The sequence below is a fragment of the Anguilla rostrata genome, chromosome 1 (assembly GCF_018555375.3).
Source record: "Anguilla rostrata isolate EN2019 chromosome 1, ASM1855537v3, whole genome shotgun sequence".
In the NCBI taxonomy this organism is placed as follows: domain Eukaryota; kingdom Metazoa; phylum Chordata; class Actinopteri; order Anguilliformes; family Anguillidae; genus Anguilla; species Anguilla rostrata.
The window spans coordinates 80149891-80172893 of record NC_057933.1 but is presented as its reverse complement, the minus strand read 5'-3'; the positions used below and the strand labels follow the sequence as shown (position 1 = coordinate 80172893).

Sequence of the window (23003 nt, the reverse complement as noted above, 5' to 3'; positions counted from 1 at the left end):
AGGTACAGCATGTTTGCGGGCTGTGCGCAAATCCCCAGAGTGGGCTGTGTTTGCGCCCTAAGTATAACATTCAATTGATCAATTTTGGGCCTGAAGAGTGCAAGGAATGCAACCTTATTTCGAGGAAAACGGCTGTTATTCGTCACAATCACAAGACTGAGTATATCGCAAAGCAGGTCCACGTGAGTTCAGGTTGAAGCCCAATTTAGATTTATATATCGCAGGCGAATGAAAAGCAGATAGGCTACTTAAAACCAGCACAAGCAACTTTTTTTTGGCCTCAGTTATTTTCATAAATTAAAGTGAAAACGCAACTTGGGGAAGGATCTTACTGTTATATTTTAGATTTAAAAAACAGATACCTTTTGGAAACAAGGCCCCCACTGTGCATGGGCATAGTACTTCATGCACCTGATGCTTCTACCCAATGAATAAAATCGAATTATGGGGCCATCTCTGGCCTCAAACCATTTTAATGGCCCAGGTCTGAGCTGCAGGGCCTGACTGCCCGTCATGGTGTTAAGCTCTTCCTGTGTGAAAGGCTAAATTGCGAGATGAGTCATGAAAGTTTCACAGTTCTTCTCTAGTTTTGATGAGCTGATCACTGATAAATGGCTATCTAACCACATTCTCAGAAACAGGAAACTGCAGTTTGAGCGGCCTTCCTACGACCTGTTACTAAAACTGTACTTATCACAAGCCCCGGCGCTGTGCAGTGCACTTTACAAAGGAATCTGTAACGATGCAGATCACAGTTCACCCCGGCCTGAACCTCCGCACAACAAGCCAGGGGCTACGGCGGCAGGGACGAACTTCCTGGAAGCCATGTAGGAGGAAACCATCGAAGGAACCAGACTCAAAAATCACTGTCATGTGACCACAGGACCTCGGCTACATTGTCTATTGAGGAGATGTGTGCGTCACATGGACAGAGCATGCACACGTGCACCACTACAAGGCAGTCTAGATATGCATGCATTGTGGTTGACGCTATGTGTTGTGGTCAGGTTTCAACCCATATTAAAATTCCCTTGGTAATGGTATATTTTTTTTTTTTGTATACTGTGGCTATTTAACGTTCAATTTGATCACAAGATCATTTTATAAATGAGGCCCCTGATAAATGTGCGTCGTGTTTGCATTAAGTCATAGCGAAACACTGAAAAGGCACATGAACAATATCCTTTACTCATATATTATTTTATAAATATACAGAGAGCAAGTGTATTCGTTTAAAAAAAAAAAAAAAAAACATCCTTGGTCAATATAATCGGGGTCTGGTTCTGATTCTGACGAATCGTCGGACAGGTAGTCATCAGACATCTGCCACCCAGCCCTATAAATACGGGCAACAGGAAGTCTCCTCACTCTGCCAGGACGGAGACAGCGAAGCGTGATCGCCGACTATACAAACTGGTGCACAGGTATGAACACTTGGCTTTAAACTGCTTTCCCCACAAACTTATCTCTCAGTTGTGCTTTTTTTTTTGTGTGCAGATTTATGACTTTATGGTTTTCCTAAATAACACTGATAAGTGATAGAGTCCTTGTGTTAATGTTGTACTTTGAGTGAGTACAGTATACAAGCGTTATGAACTATGCACAGATTACCTGATCAGAATATTTTCATTGGTGCCTGCAATTAACATTTCAATGCAGTTACATATATGTCAGTCCAGATGTAATTCTTAATAACTTTTCAGTTTACTCTATAGATAAGCATATTCCTAGTTTCTGTAATAAAAATAATTAATTTTAAATTTAAATAATTTTTTTTTTTAAACTACTTCCATCATTATTAAGAAAATTCTCTTTAAGCTTGCGCACTTAGGTTGATTACACTGTTTCACAGATGCAGGCGATACATAAAAAGGAATTTTTAATCATTAAGGCTCATCCTAAAGAAAGAAAGAAAGAAAATGAGAAGAACACTTTTACGAATACATTTGTTTGAGTAATGACACACCTTTTTTGGCTTGGAAACCGATTTAAACCATCTTCAGAAATTTACAGTACATAGACTTGGAGGGGAACTTTCAATGTAACCTTGGTGGGGTGGGGGGGGGAGGGGGTGGGAGGTGGAGGCAGGTATGAAGCTGCTGGAACCATGTTCTCTTTTGGATTCTTTTTTTTTGCCTCCCCTTTCGCCTCAAATAACCATGGTCTGGAATGCCCCAGAATCACCAAACTGGGAAGACTTATTTGGGTGGCTCATCTCTAGGATCCCCTAAATTATGGCGTAGAGTGAACAGCTGGTGGCACTATAGTACATGTGAATATACTTTAACATTCCGAAGCCCAGCCCCCGCACCCCATTTACACCAAATTTGGTGCACAGGTCCCTCTGAAAAACAAATTTTCCTCAAGGATGCATAAAATCTGCATCATTGGATTATTTTTCGTATTGAATTTTTTGGAAATTAACATGCTTCTCATACAATTATTGACCAATTTGGACAAAACTTGGTCTTATACCTCATCTTTTGTACTGTTAAACAAGTATTGCTTTTCTAGTGGTTACAAAAAAATATGGCCAAACCACAATCCAATAAATTTTCAGTAGGTGTGGCTTGTTAGAAAAATGCCAAAAATACTAAAATGACTACCATCTGACAAAAAGGTATAGAAGTTGCATTAATAGTTAAATTAAGACTTCATTCCTCAGGTTTAAGGCAAATTCAAACATATGGTGGCATTATATAGATCCAAATACAAAAAATCAACCAATTATCGATTATTTTTCATCCTTAAATCCATGGCTGATTCTTATGAAATTTGAAGTTTTGCTGGAGGGTGTCACCCAATGCAGTACCTCTTTTAGTGGCAATTGAGTTTGTGGTACTATAAATAGTCAAAAAAGTTTAAATTGCCATTGCATAACTGCACTATTTGACCTAGTGGCATGAAAACAATGCCAGTAGATCTCCCTCCACACAAAGAACTTGTTTGCCTCAAAGATCCATTACACCAAGATGCTAGATTGTCCGCCATTTTGAATTTTCTAAAATTACATTAAATTTAATTACATTTTAATTTAATTTTAATTAGGAAAGTCGGTATGGGCATTGACAGTAGGATCAAGACTCCAGCTCTTAAGGCTTAGTTCAGTCTAACCACATGGTGGTGCTATAGTGATCCCAACATGAAGAAATGTTCAAAAAGCCACTGCTGCCTCCCCAAGTTGATGGCATGGTCCACATTCTCAGTTGGAACACATGCATATACAGTTGTTGTCCACCATCATGAAGTAACAGAGTTTGCCAGCTGGAATCTGGAATCTATAGAAATATATATAATGGGCCATATGCTGAAATTCATTCTAATTGGTCCTCCAACTATTTTCTTTTAACTAGTATTCTTTTTATTAATAATGCAGTTACATTTTTATGAATGTGTACTTCATGAATGAACATCGTATTTCTGTGATGTAATTGTAATGATTTGCTGTACTATGAATTAATTTTAATGAGGGTGGAGAGGTAAATATGTAAAGAAAACAAATCTACTGTAAAGCTGACTGAAGAGCACGGTAATGTACTAATATAAAGCCCTGATTGGTGGGCTTCTCTTCCAGGTCCCCAACTGGCGATGTCGCAGATGATGGTGAACCATATGGTGATACTGTCCGTCTACATCCTGACCTTCCTGATTGGCCTTCCCGCGAACGTCCTCTCACTCTGTGCCTTCAGCGTCAAGGTCCAGAGCAATGCCACGCCCACCGACGTCCTGCTGCTCAACCTGACGGTGTCTGACCTCCTCTTCCTGCTCATCCTGCCGCTGAAGATGCACGAGGCTGCGTCCGGCATGCGCTGGGACCTGCCCTACTTCCTGTGCAGCGTCACCTCCTTCGTCTTCTTCTCCACCATCTACACCAGCTCCCTCCTGCTGATGGCCGTCAGCGTGGACCGCTTTTTGAGCGTGGCCTTCCCCGTCCGCTACAAGCTGCTGCGCAAGCCCGTCTACGCCATGGTGGGCGCCGTCATCGCCTTTGTGTTCGGCTCCGCCAGTTGCAGCATCGTCTTCTTGACGCAGCACCTGCTGCCGGGAAATGGCACCGTCAACGCCTCCGTCTGCTATGAGAACTTCACGCCGAGGCAGCTGGCGGTCCTCCTCCCCGTGCGGCTTTATTTGTTCTCCGTCCTCTTCCTCGTCCCGCTCCTGGTCTGCGCCTTCTGCTACCTGAGCTGCATCCGTCTCCTGTACGCCCGCCCACGGATCTGCAGCAGGAAGCGGCAGAAGGCCGTGGGCATGGCACTGGGCACGCTGCTGGTGTTCGTCGTCTGTTTCCTGCCCTACAACCTCTCCCACCTGCTGGGCTACCTGCACGGGCAGAGCCCCCCCTGGAGGTACTACACCCTTCTCCTCAGCACCGCAAACACCTGCCTGGACCCCATCATCTTCTACTTCTCCTCCTCCACCTTCCAGGCCACGGTTAAGCACTCCCTCTACAGGCTGCTGGGGTGCCGACGCCAAATTGACTTTGTCAACGAAGGATCCAGTCAGAGCAGAGATGGCTGTGCTGCAAACCACCTTAGAGATGGCTGAGATATGATTTTTATGTATGACAAACCAGGAGGCCAACTTCGTACACTCATGCAGTTGAACAGAAAAGTGTGACGCTCATTCATAAGAAAATAAAAATTAACTTTTTTGTGAATAGAGCAATAATACTTTCACAAAATAGTACATGGTAGTTTCTTGTGTGTGAGGGTCAACCTATGTCTATCATGTGTGTGGCAAAACTATGAAGCTAATGCTTGAGTACAAACCTTCCCAAATAGCTATTCAGTTTTCATAATGCTGGAAGTTCTGTTCAGCTGAACATACTGCTCTTAAAACTGAAAGTTCTGTTCTTAACACAGAACGTTCTGTTCTTAACATGGAAAGTTTCGTTCTTAACATTGAAAGTTCTTAGAACAATCTTTCTCATGTCTATTCAATGTTCTGGAAGTCCTTCTCTTAATACTGTAAGTTCTGTTCTTAACACTGAAAGAACTGTTAACCTTTCATGCTGAAAGGTACCTATTTGTGCATCTTTTGAAAATTCATTAAGGAGGCTGATTAAGAGAAAAAGCATGAGAAGAAAAGAAGAAAGAAAGAAAGAAAGAAAGAAAGAAAGAAAGAGAAAGAAATTGTCATTTGTTATTTCAACCATGAATCCCCAGTGTGTTTCAAAACAAAGCCTTCATCATGGAGGTATTCTGCTTATCTCCTTGAAGTTTTTGCTTAGAAGTTTAGATACAAACTGTAAGCCTATAAGTGATAAGTTATGAGCCTCATTCAATGGACATTGTTAACTATTGTTACCAACTGAGGACAGAAGGAAAGTACTGCAGGCTCTGACCATTGGGTTAGTCTATTGGTTGTTCTGCTAAGAGTCTTTTCATCTTGTTTTCAGAACCAAGAAGCTAACAGCCATTGGCAGAAATCTAAATTGATATTTGTGAGGCCTTGTGTCATCTTTTTTTGAAAAGAAAAAAAAAAAAACGAGTCTTCGTATGAAACTTATGTTAGTGTATTATATTGTCGTTTTTGTTCATGTATGGTAATGTATTTGTTGCAGATTGCTATCACATCCATTTAACGCTGATCCCTAGTGACAAACAATGCAAAAAACTTTCTGAAAATGCAAATATAAACTAAAATCAAAATGCTGGAGGTGCAAGTAGTTTTTTAGAGGACAGACAGATATAAATTATACAAAAGCAATGCTGATATCTCATATCATTGGAAAGCCAGGTTCCACTTTTCACTTTATTGAAAATTCTGCCAAGTATGAATACATTTTCTACCCTCGGCATGTATGTAAATTAACATTGAAATATTTTGTCCAGTGTTTGTTTGTTCTTTAAACGTGAAGTCAGATATCCATGCAAATGTTTGTTCCCCGGAAAACGTTGGCATGTCCAACCTCCCCTCGCTCTCCCCATTGCACACTGCCAATAAAGCAAATTGTCTGAATTGTTCATGTTCTTCTCTCTTTCAATCATTATTTCTCATTTTACCGCGGCCCAGCCATCCGCCTGCACTCATGCATTCTGTAGGCGCACATGTAAAATATACCTGGAAAGCAAACAGTTAGGTTGTTAAGAGATGTGTGCGTCACATGGACAGAGCATGCACACGTGCACCACTACAAGGCGGTCTAGATATGCATGCATTGTGGTTGACGCTATGTGTTGTGGTCTGTAAGACAGCCAGGTTTCAACCCATATTAAAATTCCCTTGGTAATGATATATTTTTTTTTTTTTTGTATACTGTGGCTATTTAACGTTCAATTTGATCACAAGATCATTTTATAAATGAGGCCCCTGATAAATCTGCGTCGTGTTTGCATTAAGTCATAGCGAAACACTGAAAAGGCACATGAACAATATCCTTTACTCATATATTATTTTATAAATATACAGAGAGCAAGTGTATTCGTTTAAAAAAAAAAAAAAAAAACATCCTTGGTCAATATAATCGGGTTCTGGTTCTGATTCTGACGAATCGTCGGACAGGTAGTCATCAGACATCTGCCACCCAGCCCTATAAATACGGGCAACAGGAAGTCTCCTCACTCTGCCAGGACGGAGACAGCGAAGCGTGATCGCCGACTATACAAACTGGTGCACAGGTATGAACACTTGGCTTTAAACTGCTTTCCCCACAAACTTATCTCTCAGTTGTGCTTTTTTTTTTTTTGTGTGCAGATTTATGACTTTATGGTTTTCCTAAATAACACTGATAAGTGATAGAGTCCTTGTGTTAATGTTGTACTTTGAGTGAGTACAGTATACAAGCGTTATGAACTATGCACAGATTACCTGATCAGAATATTTTCATTGGTGCCTGCAATTAACATTTCAATGCAGTTACATATATGTCAGTCCAGATGTAATTCTTAATAACTTTTCAGTTTACTCTATAGATAAGCATATTCCTAGTTTCTGTAATAAAAATAATTAATTTTAAATTTAAATAATTTTTTTTTTTAAACTACTTCCATCATTATTAAGAAAATTCTCTTTAAGCTTGCGCACTTAGGTTGATTACATTGTTTCACAGATGCAGGCGATACATAAAAAGGAATTTTTAATCATTAAGGCTCATCCTAAAGAAAGAAAGAAAGAAAATGAGAAGAACACTTTTACGAATACATTTGTTTGAGTAATGACACACCTTTTTTGGCTTGGAAACCGATTTAAACCGTCTTCAGAAATTTACAGTACATAGACTTGGAGGGGAACTTTCAATGTAACCTTGGTGGGGTGGGGTGGGGGGGGAGAGGGGTGGGAGGTGGAGGCAGGTATGAAGCTGCTGGAACCATATTGTTCTCTTTTGGATTCTTTTTTTTTGCCTCCCCTTTCGCCTCAAATAACCATGGTCTGGAATGCCCCAGAATCACCAAACTGGGAAGACTTATTTGGGTGGCTCATCTCTAGGATCCCCTAAATTATGGCGTAGAGTGAACAGCTGGTGGCACTATAGTACATGTGAATATACTTTAATATTCCGAAGCCCAGCCCCCGCACCCCATTTACCCTTGAGTCACCAAATTTGGTGCACAGGTCCCTCTGAAAAACAAATTTTCCTCAAGGATGCATAAAATCTGCATCATTGGATTATTTTTCGTATTAAATTTTTTGGAAATTAACATGCTTCTCATACAATTATTGACCAATTTGGACAAAACTTGGTCTTTTACCTCATCTTTTGTACTCTTAAACAAGTATTGCTTTTCTAGTGGTTACAAAAAAATATGGCCAAACCACAATCCAATAAATTTTCAGTAGGTGTGGCTTGTTAGAAAAATGCCAAAAATACTAAAATGACTACCATCTGACAAAAAGGTATAGAAGTTGCATTAATAGTTAAATTAAGACTTCATTCCTCAGGTTTAAGGCAAATTCAAACATATGGTGGCATTATATAGATCCAAATACAAAAAATCAACCAATTATCGATTATTTTTCATCCTTAAATCCATGGCTGATTCTTATGAAATTTGAAGTTTTGCTGGAGGGTGTCACCCAATGCAGTACCTCTTTTAGTGGCAATTGAGTTTGTGGTACTATAAATAGTCAAAAAAGTTTAAATTGCCATTGCATAACTGCACTATTTGACCTAGTGGCATGAAAACAATGCCAGTAGATCTCCCTCCACACAAAGAACTTGTTTGCCTCAAAGATCCATTACACCAAGATGCTAGATTGTCCGCCATTTTGAATTTTCTAAAATTACATTAAATTTAATTACATTTTAATTTAATTTTAATTAGGAAAGTCGGTATGGGCATTGACAGTAGGATCAAGACTCCAGCTCTTAAGGCTTAGTTCAGTCTAACCACATGGTGGTGCTATAGTGATCCCAACATGAAGAAATGTTCAAAAAGCCACTGCTGCCTCCCCAAGTTGATGGCATGGTCCACATTCTCAGTTGGAACACATGCATATACAGTTGTTGTCCACCATCATGAAGTAACAGAGTTTGCCAGCTGGAATCTGGAATCTATAGAAATATATATAATGGGCCATATGCTGAAATTCATTCTAATTGGTCCTCCAACTATTTTCTTTTAACTAGTATTCTTTTTATTAATAATGCAGTTACATTTTTATGAATGTGTACTTCATGAATGAACATCGTATTTCTGTGATGTAATTGTAATGATTTGCTGTACTATGAATTAATTTTAATGAGGGTGGAGAGGTAAATATGTAAAGAAAACAAATCTACTGTAAAGCTGACTGAAGAGCACGGTAATGTACTAATATAAAGCCCTGATTGGTGGGCTTCTCTTCCAGGTCCCCAACTGGCGATGTCGCAGATGATGGTGAACCATATGGTGATACTGTCCGTCTACATCCTGACCTTCCTGATTGGCCTTCCCGCCAACGTCCTCTCACTCTGTGCCTTCATTGTCAAGGTCCAGAGCAATGCCACGCCCACCGACGTCCTGCTGCTCAACCTGACGGTGTCGGACCTCCTCTTCCTGCTCATCCTGCCGCTGAAGATGCACGAGGCTGCGTCCGGCATGCGCTGGGACCTGCCCTACTTCCTGTGCAGCGTCACCTCCTTCGTCTTCTTCTCCACCATCTACACCAGCTCCCTCCTGCTGATGGCCGTCAGCGTGGACCGCTTTTTGAGCGTGGCCTTCCCCGTCCGCTACAAGCTGCTGCGCAAGCCCGTCTACGCCATGGTGGGCGCCGTCATCGCCTTTGTGTTCGGCTCCGCCAGTTGCAGCATCGTCTTCTTGACGCAGCACCTGCTGCCGGGAAATGGCACCGTCAACGCCTCCGTCTGCTATGAGAACTTCACGCCGAGGCAGCTGGCGGTCCTCCTCCCCGTGCGGCTTTATTTGTTCTCCGTCCTCTTCCTCGTCCCGCTCCTGGTCTGCGCCTTCTGCTACCTGAGTTGCATCCGTCTCCTGTACGCCCGCCCACGGATCTGCAGCAGGAAGCGGCAGAAGGCCGTGGGCATGGCACTGGGCACGCTGCTGGTGTTCGTCGTCTGTTTCCTCCCCTACAACCTCTCCCACCTGCTGGGCTACCTGCACGGGCAGAGCCCCCCCTGGAGGTACTACACCCTTCTCCTCAGCACCGCAAACACCTGCCTGGACCCCATCATCTTCTACTTCTCCTCCTCCACCTTCCAGGCCACCATAAAGCACTCCCTCTACAGGCTGCTGGGGTGCCGACGCCAAATTGACTTTGTCAACGAAGGATCCAATCAGAGCAGAGATGGCTGTGCTGCAAACCACCTTAGAGATGGCTGAGATATGATTTTTATGTATGACAACCCAGGAGGCCAACTTCGTACAGTCATGCAGTTGAACAGAAAAGTGTGACGCTCATTCATAAGAAAATAAAAATTAACTTTTTTGTGAATAGAGCAATAATACTTTCACAAAATAGTACATGGTAGTTTCTTGTGTGTGAGGGTCAACCTATGTCTATCATGTGTGTGGCAAAACTATGAAGCTAATGCTTGAGTACAAACCTTCCCAAATAGCTATTCAGTTTTCATAATGCTGGAAGTTCTGTTCAGCTGAACATACTTAAAACTGAAAGTTCTGTTCTTAACACAGAACATTCTGTTCTTAACATGGAAAGTTTCGTTCTTAACATTGAAAGTTCTTAGAACAATCTTTCTCATGTCTATTCAATGTTCTTAACACTGGAAGTTCTTCTCTTAATACTGTAAGTTCTGTTCTTAACACTGAAAGAACTGTTAACCTTTGATGCTGAAAGGTTCCTATTTGTGCATTCTGAACATTCATTAAGGAGGCTGATTAAGAGAAAAAGCATGAGAAGAAAAGAAGAAAGAAAGAAAGAAAGAAAGAAAGAAAGAAAGAAAGAAAGAAAGAGAAAGAAATTGTCATTTGTTATTTCAACCATGAATCCCCAGTGTGTTTCACAACAAAGCCTTCATCATGGAGGTATTCTGCTTATCTCCTTGAAGTTTTTGCTTAGAAGTTTAGATACAAACTGTAAGCCTATAAGTGATAAGTTATGAGCCTCATTCAATGGACATTGTTAACTATTGTTACCAACTGAGGACAGAAGGAAAGTACTGCAGGCTCTGACCATTGGGTTAGTCTATTGGTTGTTCTGCTAAGAGTCTTTTCATCTTGTTTTCAGAACCAAGAAGCTAACAGCCATTGGCAGAAATCTAAATTGATATTTGTGAGGCCTTGTGTCATCTTTTTTTGAAAAGAAAAAAAAAAAAACGAGTCTTCGTATGAAACTTATGTTAGTGTATTATATTGTCGTTTTTGTTCATGTATGGTAATGTATTTGTTGCAGATTGCTATCACATCCATTTAACGCTGATCCCTAGTGACAAACAATGCAAAAAACTTTCTGAAAATGCAAATATAAACTAAAATCAAAATGCTGGAGGTGCAAGTAGTTTTTTAGAGGACAGACAGATATAAATTATACAAAAGCAATGCTGATATCTCATATCATTGGAAAGCCAGGTTCCACTTTTCACTTTATTGAAAATTCTGCCAAGTATGAATACATTTTCTACCCTCGGCATGTATGTAAATTAAGTGAAGTCAGATATCCATGCAAATGTTTGTTCCCCGGAAAACGTTGGCATGTCCAACCTCCCCTCGCTCTCCCCATTGCACACTGCCAATAAAGCAAATTTTCAGAATTGTTCATGTTCTTCTCTTTCTTTCAATCATTATTTCTCATTTTACCGCGGCCCAGCCATCCGCCTGCACTCATGCATTCTGTAGGCGCACATGTAAAATATACCTGGAAAGCAAACAGTTAGGTTGTTAAGAGTCATGGCAAGTATGCATTTAAGGAAGCAGCCATTTTCTTTATTTTGATGTGAAGCACATCATGGACATCACTTGTAAGTCACCCATTCACTCACTCACTCCTGCACTCATTCACTCACTTACTCACTCACTCACTCACTGACTCACTCACTCACTGACTCACTCATTCACTCACTTACTCACTCACTCATTCACTTGCTCGCTCGCTCACTCACTCACTCTCTCACTCACTCATTCATTCATAATCTCCTGCACTCACTCACTCATTCACTCACTCACGATTAGATGAAACTTTTCTACAATTAGTACTCAAGCAGCGAAAACTTTGAATTTGAACTCTGAACTTTAAACTCGGTCAAAATGCCAAAAGTGAAACCGTATAAAACATAAATTATATAAATTATAAAACATAATTTATACTTTTATTTTAAGTATGAAATATAAACAAATAAATTGTTCTTTGCCTTTGCAATATACCAGATGTTCTTTAATATTGTTTTTTGCTCTTTATTTAAAAAACAGGTATTGGTTCATGCTCCGTTCTGGCATTTGTACCACTTTAAAAGTATCGTTTTACCAGCAAAATCTGGCTCAAAGGAAAATGTATTGAAAAGATTGCATTGAAAGGCCGAGAGTTTTTAGTGTCGGGTCTCAGGAGCAACGAGACAAGCACACAGAAGGGGGAACGGAGGACAGGAAGACAGAAGCAGAAGAAAGATAAGAGAACGGAGATAGAGGTTATTTTTTCCCCTGACCAATGTGGTTCCGCGAGGGGAAAGCGCGTGTGAAACAGAGGTGCGAGTGAGGAGGAGTAATGACGTTTTGCTTGAAATGATTCATCACTTTAAAAAAAAAAAAAAAAACATTTCATCTGTACATTTTCATCTTGTTTGCTCTATTTGTGTGATGTTCTAATGCACTGTTTGTTGTGTGTTTCCTGCTTTGTTGTTGTATTCTCAGTGCCTCGCTGTACAAGGGAGAGCTTTACTCTCAATCGGCCTCTTTCCCAGGTTGAATAAAGGAAGAGAAGAAAATGCTTGGCTAAGGACTTATTTTGAAATAAGCTTAGCTGCGTGTGTTCCAACATCCAACATCACTGCGCCTGCTAACTTGTGGGCATCCATTGCTGTCAGCCTCTCATCTGTTATACGCATTAAGGCAGTGAAAGTGCAATGGCCTGCTCAATTTGCACGCTGAAGTTTAGTAATTAGCACATTGCCTGTAAAATATGTTTGGAACCTATCCAAATGACCCTGCTTCAGGATTGGTAGTAGGCTAACTGGTCAACTATTTGCCCCTGTGAATGAATGAATGAAGATCTTTCATCTTTGGGCAACGGTGTCATAATGGGTTCATTCCACTTCTCTGGAAATATATCTTTTAATAAACTTATCTTTATATATATATATATGACATATGGGGCCAGACAGACGTTTGGCTGCAATTCTTACCAATCCTTTATTTAAACTATCAATTCCTGATGAGACAGTGTCTGTGGGCGTGTATTTGTGTAAATGTATAAAAGTTGTGTTTATGCAAATGACTCTATTTGTGTGTGTGTGTGTGTGTGTGTGTGTGCACGTGTGTGTGTGTGTGTGGACACGTATTAATATCTTTGTGAGAACCAAATGGCCCCACAAGGATAGAAAGATGAGGAAATTTACAGAAGGTGAGTACCTTTTGCTGGTCCCCACAAGTTCAAGAGGCTGTTTTAGGGTTAGGGATAGGGTTACAATTAGGTTAAGGTTTGGGTTAAGGTTAGTAGTGGTTGGGGTTAGGTTTAGGGTTAGAGATTATGGAATGAATGTAGTCAATGGGAAGTCCTCACAAGTATAGCAATAAATTCTTGTGTGTGTGTATGTGTGTGTGTGTATGTGTGTGTAGGTGTGCGTGTGTGTGTGTGTATGTGTGTGTGTGTGTGTGTGTGTGTGTGTGTGCGTGTGTGTGTATGTGTGTGTGTGTGTGTGTGTATAGGTGTGCGTGTGTGTGTGTGTGTATGTGTGTGTGTGTGTCTGGATGAGAAGGAGATGGTTTAGTCAATGATCCCAGAAAACACAACATTGCCAGCAAGATCATGAATGCACGAGTGGCGTTCCAGTAGGCTGTGCCAGAGGAAGGGAGAGAGAGAGAAAAGAGAATGACCGAGGGAGAAAAATTCAGAGAGAGACAGAGACGCAATTTTTATGCTTGTGTATTCAAACCTCTAATGAGGTCGATTTCAGTAATAGATAAAGGCATGAGACACCGACTAGTGAAAAAAAAACAAGCAATCTGCGTCATCGGAAATTATCATCAACTTTTGATTGTGGGCAAGACGCACATTTGGGTGGGCTGAGCCCACCCCTGCCCATAGCCACCGCCAGCCGTGCCCTTTACTTTGTTTGGAGATACGGCACCAAGATACATTTTCATGTCTCGTGAATTTTAGTATTTTATGTGCATCGTATGGTGCAAGGTTGCCAACAGCAGTGCAGTGTCCACCCTTTTGGGTTAAAGACCCAGTTTCCTAACCATTATACTACACTTCTGCCTATTTTTTTTTATTTTTTATTTTTAACAATACCTGTGCTTGGATGAGTTTCCTTATCACTAACTGGCCGTTAGAAGGCTGACATTTAAACGATAAGACGCCTGCGCAGACCGTAGTTTCCTGTGAGACTGAGGAAAGGAGAGGAAAAAGTCCTTGCCTTTGAGAATGTGTTTAGATAATCATTTATCAGTGATAGTGTAACCGATGAGGAAAAGGCATGTTGTAAAAATGTATATCTGGCATTTTTTACCTTCGGCTCTTAGCAGATGCATTTCTTTACACAAGTGACAGGAAGTCAGGCTTTGCAGCCCAGACCTGGGCCTTAAAAAAGACACGGGGCCAGAGGTTAACCCACAATTTCCTTTAATTCAGTGGGTAGAGGTATCAGATGCATGAAGTACTGTGACCATGTACAGGGACCCCATTTCTAGAAAAAAAATTAATCATCTTTTTGCTTGTTTTAAACATAATTGCACGATCACTTCCCAGGTTGTGCTCATGCTGAATTATTATTATTTATTTTTTTTAACTGTGACCTATGTACTTACATACCTGTGATATATGAATCTCAAATTTACTTCAATTTGAACCCATGTGAATATGTGCTTTACAATTATGCAGTCTTATTATTGCGACAAATAACAGCCATTTTTTCTCTCAATAAGTTGCATTACAACATTTCCTGCACTGTTCATGCCCACTTTGCTTATTTGCGCACAACCCTAAAATATGCAGTACCTCCACATGTCCAGCAGGGTAACTTACGTTTAGCATACACTTAGTATAGAGATATTATCATATCCACATAAAAGTGGGATTTTATAAATAATCACTTGGTTGTAGTTTTTTGGATAAGCCACTACTAAAGATACAATTTGATTGCTCGACCATTTTATAAACGAGGCTCATAGTCTATCTGAACGGTGCTAGCATACCTCCCATTAGTGATATGACATTAAGTTATAGCTAAGCATAAACAAGGCTAATTAACAATATGCTTAACTAAAACATTACTTTATAAATACAAAAAGAGAGCAACTGATTCACCAAGGGAAATTCCTTGTACACGTGAAAAAACATACTTGGCCAATAAAGTCTGGCTTTGGTTCTGATTCTGATCAATAGGGCCTGTTGAATGTTTAGTTTGTAGGTACTCTTAAAAAAAAAAAACTAGACATCAAGTCATTGGGCACAGCAAGTCATCACCGACTGCTTTGACTAAAATCATAAGTACCACAGGAAGTCTCCTCACTCTGCCAAGATTAAAACGGTGAAATCCTGACAGTGGACTAGATTAACTGGTGGACAGGTAAGAAAACTTGGTTTTAAACTGTTTTCCTCGCAATAAGAGTTCACATTTGATGTCCATGACTTAACGGTTGAATGATAAGTGACATCAGCCTCTTATAAAATTTGTGTTTACATGTTTTCTTGTTAATGGAGTGTGAAGCAGCAAAACCTGATTCAAACGTATCTATTTGTCAAGCATTTGTATGTGTGTGTGTGTGTGTGTGTGTGTATGTATGTGTTTGAAAACTTTTGGTTCCCTTAATTATTCTGATAGCAAAGTTCTTGTGTTAATGTTTCACTTTGAGTGTATGCCAAATGCAGGTGTGATGAACTGTACAGAAAATAACCGATCAAACAATTTCCATCGGTCTGCTCCTGCAGTTCATTATAGTGTCATTCTATGTTGGTTTAGACATAATTTTTTGTTTCCTCTGTAGATAATCAGCAGGTTTCCTTGAGAATATCCCTAGTTGCTGCGCAAAAATCCTCTTTAAGCTTGCACACCTGAGTTGATGTTCAACAGGTAGGTTCTGTACGTAGTACTTTCATTAGAATATAGCATAACATCGTTTCACTGATTCAGGAAATAAATAGAAATGTTTGAATCTTTAAGCCTCACCTCAAATTAAAAAAAGATTGTTTATGAATGCATTTATTCTGTTAATGACACACCTTTGTCATTTGGAAACACAGTAATTTAGACCATCTTTAGGGTGTTTGTTGCAGACATTTAAAGAACACAGAGTCGTAGGAGAACTGTCAGTTTGCATGATGATAATCTGACTTTTCTTCTTGTGAAACATCACACTGTTGAGTTCAGCGATTACAGTGAGGCCCAGAAACCATTGAGCATGTCGTTATGGTGCAGATTGTCCAGTCCTCAAATCACAAAATTTGACAGGTCCCTCTCCTTAGCAGAAAACAATTGTCCATGTAATTTGCTGTAATTTTATCATTTTTTAATTACTATATTCCTGTGTCTATGTTTGAAAAGTGCTATACAAATACAAATTGATTTTCCACTATTTAGAATTTTTTGGAAAATGCTGAAAATGCTTCTCCTACCAAAATGGACCAATTTGGACATATTTTGGATTGTACCTCACACATACCTTTATACAGATTTTACTTTCCTAGTGGTTATGAAAAATACAGGCAAATGATGATCTAATTAATTGGCAGTGAGCATGGTTTGTCACAAAAATGATAATAATTCTAAAATTGTTTATCATAGAGTTGTGAAAGTTGGTCCGTGCATTAACAGTTAAACTAAGATTAATGCCCTAAAGTTTTAGCCCAGTCTATCCAAATGGTGGCACTATAGAGACCAGATTTTGAAGAAATTTTCAAAAATTCACTGCTGCATCAGACAGGTCCCTAAATTGATGGCATGTTCCACAATCTCAGTTGGAACATATACATGTAATGTTTGTGTTCACCATCATAGAGTCATAGAGTTTCCCAACTGTTGCTGATGTTGCTTGGACCCCAGAAATTGCTATACATGTGATTTTTATTTCTCTTCTTAATGATGTTCCAAACAGTTGGTTTGGGTTACCCTAAGGTTTTGGCATACATTTCTGATTGTTTCTTTCTTGTTTTTCTGCCTCATAATGGCTTCCTTTGTCTTCCATTGGCACAACTCTGGTCCTCATGTTGACAAATGCCAATAACAGCCTCCAAAGCCAATCAAAACAGTAGAATCAAAACTATGCACTGAAATCTCTCTAATATTTGCGCCAAGGAAGGAATTGAACACACAAAGCGCTGTTATTTCCGAAACAAAAATGCATAAAACACCATTAAATAGAAACTAAGAATGTGCACTTCAACCATGAGTGAACTGTTAGATTAAAATTGTGGAGTACAAAACAAAATCAGTATATATATATATATATATATACTGATTTTGTTTTTGTGCTCACTGTGTATACATAGTGGTCCTGGTCCACAAACTATTTTCTTTTCTTTTAACGTAGTACTCTTTTTAATAATCATGCAATTACATTTTCATAAATGTACATTTTACAAATGAGTATTGTATTTCTGTGGTGTAAGCATATTGATGTGCTACTATCAATGTAGTTTAATGGGGGGGGGGGGGTGAATATATAAAGAAAATAAATCTACTGTACAACGCTAAAGCTGACTGAACTGCACTGCAATGTACTGGTATAAAGCCCTGATTGGTGAGCTTCTCCCCCAGGATGATACCGAGCCAGGTGCTGATACTGTCCGTCTACATCCTGACCTTCCTGATTGGCCTTCCCGCCAACGTCCTGTGCCTCTGTGCCTTGACACTTAAGGTCCAGAGCAAGGCCACGCCCACCGACGTCCTGCTGCTCAACCTGACGGTGTCGGACCTCCTCTTCCTGCTCATCCTGCCGCTGAAGATGCACGAGGCTGCGTCCGGCATGCGCTGGGACCTGCCCTACTTCCTGTGCAGCGTCACCTCCCTTGTCTTCTACTCCACCATCTACACCAGCTCCCTCCTGCTGATGGCCGTCAGCGTGGACCGCTTTTGGAGCGTGGCCTTCCCTATTCACTACAAGCTGCTGCGCAAGCCCGTCTACGCCATGGTGGGCGCCGCCATCGCCTTTGTGTTCGGCTCCGCCGGTTGCGGCATCCTCTTCTTGACCCAGCACCTGCTGCGGGGAAATGACACCATCAACGCCTCCGTCTGCTATGAGAACTTCACGCCGAGGCAGCTGGCGTTCCTCCTCCCCGCGCGGCTTTATTTGTCCTCCGTCCTCTTCCTCGTCCCGCTCCTGGTCTGCGCCTTCTGCTACCTGAGCTGCATCCGTCTCCTGTACGCCCGCTCACGGATCTGCAGCAGGAAGCGGCAGAAGGCCGTGGGCATGGCACTGGGCACGCTGCTGGTGTTCGTCGTCTGTTTCCTCCCCTACAACCTCTCCCACCTGCTGGGCTACCTGCACGGGCAGAGCCCCCCCTGGAGGTACTACACCGTTCTCCTCAGCACCGCAAACACCTGCCTGGACCCCATCATCTTCTACTTCTCCTCCTCCACCTTCCAGGCCACCATAAAGCACTCCCTCTACAGGCTGCTGGGGTGCCGACTTTGACTTTGTCAACGATGGCAGTCAGAGTAGATATGGCTGAGATATCATTTTTATGAATGACAAACCTGTTGGCCAACTCCATATTCGTATGCAGCTAACCATAAAAGTGTGACATTGAATTTTCTTTTTTGGGAATAGAGCAATAATAATTTAGAAATAAATTACATGATGATTTCTTTAGAGTGTGTGTCAACATATTTTTAATCTAGGTGTGGCGAAATTTGAAAGGTAATGCCTCAGCTAATTGCTTGAGTGCAAACCTTCCCAAATAGCTACTCAGTTTTCATAATACTGGAAGTTCTGTTCAGCTGAACATTCTGCTCTTAAAACTGAAATTTCTTTTCTTATCACTAAAATTTCTGAGCACAAAACTTCTCAGGTCTATTTAGTGTTCTTAACACTGGAAGTTCTTATCTTAATACTGTAAGTTCTGTTCTTAACACCTGAAAGAACTGTTAACCTTCTGTTGATGCTGAAAGGTTCCTATTTGTGCATCTTCTGAGCATTCATTAAGGAGGCTGATTAAGAGAAATGGCATTTCAATTATTTCATAAAATATTATTTATTCAACCTCTATTTAACCAGGCTAACCAATCATATTGATATCCACACCTCTTCGCCAAGTGGCAAGACAAATTAACATCTGGTGTTACAGACAAAATTCATTGCAAAACTGGGCTTGCTACCTTGAAGTTCAAGATGCTGTTGTTAGTGGAAGGGTGGAGAAAAGAAGAAATTGTCATTTGCTGAAGGGAGTTGACATGTCTTATTTCAGAATTTCCACCATGAACCCCCAGTGTGTTTCACAACAAAGCCTTCATCATGGTGATATTCGGCATATCTCCTCAAAGCTTTTAGTTATAAGCTTAGATATAAACTATAAGCCTAATGATAAGTCACGAGCCTCATTCGAAGTGTCCTTGAGCACGACACCTAACCCCTAAATGCTCTGGTTGATGAGAGGCATCAATGGTAAAGCGCTTTGGATAAAAGCGCTATATAAATGCAGTCCATTTACCATCTACCATTCAATTGACATTGTTAACTATTGTTACCAACCGAGGGCAGAAGGAAAGTACTGCAGGCTCTGACCAATGGGTTAGTCTATCTGTTGTTCTGCTAGCAGCATTTTGTTTTCATAACCAAGAGTCTAACATCCATTGGCAGAGATCTAAACTGATATTTGAAAGGCCTTGTGTTTTTATATTAAGCTGATGTTACTGTATTGTATTGTTGTTTTTTCGTGTATGGTAATGTGTTTGTTGAAAATTGCTATCACATCCATTTAACTCTAGTCCCTAGTGAACAACAATGTAAATAACTTTCTGAAAATGTACGTATAAACTAAAAACGAAATGCTGGACGTGCAAGTAGTTTTTAGAGGACACACAGACAGACATTATTCAAAAACGATGCCGATATTTCAAATCATTGGAAAGCCAGGTTCCACTTTTCACTTTATTGAAAATTCTGCCAAGTATGAATGCATTTTCTACTCTCGGCGTGTATGTAAATTGACATTGAAATATTTTGTCCAGTGTTTGTTTGTTCTTTAAATGTGAAGTCAGATATCCATGCAAATGTTTTTTCCCGAAGAACGTTGGCATGTCCAACCTCCCCTCGCTCTCCCCATTGCACACTGCCAATAAAGCAAATTGTCTGAATTGTTCATGTTCTTCTCTCTTTCAATCATTATTTCTCATTTTACCGCGGCCCAGCCATCCGCCTGCACTCGTGCATTCTGTAGGCGCACATGTAAAATATGCCTGGAAACCAAAGAGCAAGATTGTTAAGGGTCATGGCACTTAAGGAAGCATGTTTTAGATGCGAAGCAGCTCATGGACTGGTCCTGTAAGTCACTCACACACTCACTCCTTCATTAACTCACTCAGTCTTGCACTCATTCACTCACTCACTCACTCACTCACTCATTCTCTCATTCACACTCACTCACTCACTCACTCATTTACTTGCTTGCTTGCTCACTCACTCATTCACTCACTCACTCACTCACTCATTCACTCACTCACTCACTCACTCACTCACTCACTCATTTACTCGCTTGCTCACTCGCTCGCTCACTCACTCACTCACATTTAACAGGCTGAAGATTCTCTACATGGGGGAGCAATTAGCACTCCAGTAGCAGAACTTTTAACTTGAAGTTTTAACTTTAAACTTAAAAAAGTATAAAATATAAACAAATAAATTGTTCTTTGCCTTTGCAATATAAAAGATGTTCTTTAATGTTGTTGTTTGCACTTTGCCTATTGTTATGTTTGCCTATTCAGTGGAACCCCCCCCCCCCCCCCACCCCTCACCCTTCTGTGTGGTCCTGTCTCCAACAATCATGAGCAATTCACCTCCTTGAGCAGGACACGTTTATGTATTTACTAGCGCATGCACTTATTGATTCGTCATCACAGTCCTCACCTGCAAAAAAGGTCATGAGCAGGGCCACCCAGCCCAGGATGTAGGACCAGGAGAAGCGCCAGTCTCCGAAGCGCTTCCCCAGGAAGTTCACCGTCACCCCCGTGTAAATGGCCATGGCCAGCAGCACAAACAGAGCTGCCCGGGGAGAGAGAGGACAGGCAGGAGAGGGGGAAAGAGAAGGAGATGAAGAGGAAGATTTAGGAGTGTGGCGCTGGGGAAGGAGTGTGTGTGTGTGCGCGGTGTGTGTGTGCGCGTGGTGTGTGAACGCGTATATGTTTTGACGTGTGAGTGTGCTAATGACTGTTACATGTGTGTTTGCGTGTATTTGTCTTGTGTGTGAATGCGAACATGTGAGCATATGAGTGTGAATGTGAATTATTTTGTGTGTGTGTGTGTGTGTGTGTGTGCATTTGTTGGAATATGAGCCTGTACATGCGTGTTGGTGTTCATGCACGTTAATGACTCTGTATGTTTGTATGTGCACATGGGAGTGAGAGTGCAGTATGTGTGAATCTGTGCATCTGTGAGAGTGTGTGTGTGTGTGTTTGTGTGAGAGAGGGAGAGAGAGAGAGAGACCCACTGGAGATGAAGAACATAATCCCAGCTGCGAAGGATCGGTTGAACCTCTCAAAGGCGGAGAAGTGGGCGAAGGAGAGGATCCCGGCAATGATTCCCGAAAAACAGGACATCGCCGACAAGATCATAAACGCACGAGTGGCGTTCCAGTAGGCTGTGCCAGAGGGAGGGAGAGAGAGAGAGAAAAGGGGATGACCGAGGGAGAAAAAAACAGAGATAAAGAGGGAGATGCAGTTTTTTATGCTTGTGTATTCAAACCTCGAATGAGGCCCGATTTCAGTAATAGATAAAGACATGAGACACCTGTGAGTGGGGGAAAAGAAAACGAACAATCACAATCATCGGAAATCATCAGCCCGCCTCACTCTCATCATGAGAGAAGAGATGCAAAGACAGGCAAAACAAATATAAACCACAATCCCCTTTTTTTTTTTTTGTTTGGAGAAAAGGCACCTTTTACTCTGATAAGGCAATCTGCTCAGAAGTACGGCTCAACGTACAGCTTCTGCTAACCGTGTCAGTTTTTTTATGCTGAAGTTCGCCTTTTTTGTTTTGCAGATAATCGTGTTGCTACCTGATGATGCAGATAGGCCCACTCCATTTCAAACAGGCCTCCGATTTCCTGACTTCAGAACGATTCTCCTCGCCCGTGTGTTCACTAAGATTTCAGCGGACACATTTATTACGGTCTGAGTTCTGGCGATGGCGCCGGTTGAGATGCGGTGAGGCTGAAGTGGCATAATAACAGCACGGTTGGCTCATACGGGTATGGTGCCACGCCGTGGTGCATGGACGAGTCTCAGATTGAATCCGGACTGTGCCAGTGCCGACTGCGGTCGGCAGCTCCAACAGGGCGACGCCCAATCGCATGGGTGGGTTCGGTTAATTAGGGGCCTGTGTTCCATCACGATTTTGCAACCCCCCCCCACTGGTCAATCGGGTGCCTGTGGACTGCCCGTTAAAGCCGCATGTGAAAGGTCTTCCTCCTACTCCACCCTGTGCGAGCTCGGCTGCAGTCTGCGGGGTGGAATGAAGGGGAAGTGCGACCCCTCGAGTTTGGGAGTAGAACCGCACCCCCAAATTGGCAGCGGCGGTCCTGCATGAACCCAGATGCCGATGCAGTCGGCCATTCCACTACAGCGTGCGAATTCGGACATACTAAGCCCCACGCTAGGCGTCAAATTTATGGGGTAGCAGTGTCCCCTCAGAGCAAGGAGGTCCTGGGTTCAAATCCCACCTGGGCCTTTCTGTGTGGAGTTTGAATGTACTCCGGTTTCCTCCCACAGTCCAAAGACATGCTGGTAGTCTGATTGGAGATGCTCAATTGCCCAAAGGTGTGAGTGTGTGAGCAAATGGTGAGTGAATGGTGCGTGGGTGAATGGTGTGTGTGTGTGCCCTACAGTGGAGTGGCGGCCTGTCCAGGGTGTATTCCCCTTGCCCCAAAGCATGCTGGGATAGGATCCAGCACCCCCCGCGGCCCTGCCCAGGATAAGCGGGTATTATAATCATGGATGGATGGACAAAGACAATAACAGCGATTGCACTGGGTCCGCGACTCACCGATGCTGTCGGTCTGCATGTAGCACTTGTTGGTCATGCAGTACCTCCACAGGCCCTGGTGGGCGAAGCTGCCCGACAGTCTGTACTGCATCCAGTAGTCTGTGGCGCAGGACACCACCAGCAGGATGTTCCCCACAATCGCACAGAAAAGCCCTCCACCCATGAAACTGTACATCCTGGGGGGGGGGGGGGAGGGAGAGTGGGAGAGAGAGGGGGGGGGGGAGAGAGAGAGAGAGAGGAGAGAGAGAGGGG

The 23003-nt window shown here is 41.9% G+C and overlaps 4 protein-coding genes across 4 annotated transcripts in view; 3 read left to right on the top strand and 1 right to left on the bottom strand.

Moving 5' to 3' along the window:
* Window positions 1-1383: 1383 nt before the first annotated feature.
* On the top strand, window positions 1384-5963 carry LOC135236944 (free fatty acid receptor 3-like). The gene is made up of 2 exons (XM_064303563.1): window positions 1384-1424; window positions 3575-5963. Exon 2 carries the CDS (start codon window positions 3589-3591, stop codon window positions 4543-4545), a length of 957 nt encoding a protein of 318 aa, XP_064159633.1. The 5' UTR covers window positions 1384-1424; window positions 3575-3588; the 3' UTR covers window positions 4546-5963.
* A 2830-nt stretch (window positions 5964-8793) lies between these two features.
* On the top strand, window positions 8794-10013 carry LOC135242061 (free fatty acid receptor 3-like). Its single transcript, XM_064312962.1, has one exon. The coding sequence runs from the start codon at window positions 8805-8807 to the stop codon at window positions 9759-9761; it is 957 nt and encodes a 318-aa protein (XP_064169032.1). The 5' UTR covers window positions 8794-8804; the 3' UTR covers window positions 9762-10013.
* Window positions 10014-14204: 4191 nt separating this feature from the next.
* On the top strand, window positions 14205-18435 carry LOC135242055 (free fatty acid receptor 3-like). Its single transcript, XM_064312949.1, has 2 exons — window positions 14205-14222; window positions 17325-18435. Exons 1-2 carry the CDS (start codon window positions 14205-14207, stop codon window positions 18183-18185), a joined length of 879 nt encoding a protein of 292 aa, XP_064169019.1. The 3' UTR covers window positions 18186-18435.
* Window positions 18436-19603: 1168 nt separating this feature from the next.
* LOC135236938 (lens fiber membrane intrinsic protein-like) overlaps window positions 19604-23003 on the bottom strand; it is a 6401-nt gene continuing 3001 nt past the window's right edge. The window contains exons 2-5 of the mRNA XM_064303551.1: window positions 22752-22927; window positions 21196-21345; window positions 20616-20750; window positions 19604-19948 (exon numbers count right to left, since the gene is read on the bottom strand). Of these exons, the coding sequence (XP_064159621.1) occupies window positions 19887-19948; window positions 20616-20750; window positions 21196-21345; window positions 22752-22926 (522 nt within the window). The 5' untranslated portion in view covers window position 22927 and the 3' untranslated portion in view covers window positions 19604-19886. The remainder of the gene's footprint in view (window positions 19949-20615; window positions 20751-21195; window positions 21346-22751; window positions 22928-23003) is intronic.

Excerpts from the sequence above, each read along its gene's own strand:
- LOC135236944 (XM_064303563.1), top strand. The coding sequence starts at position 3,589 with ATGTCGCAGATGATGGTGAACCATATGGTGATACTGTCCGTCTACATC.
- LOC135242061 (XM_064312962.1), top strand. The coding sequence starts at position 8,805 with ATGTCGCAGATGATGGTGAACCATATGGTGATACTGTCCGTCTACATC.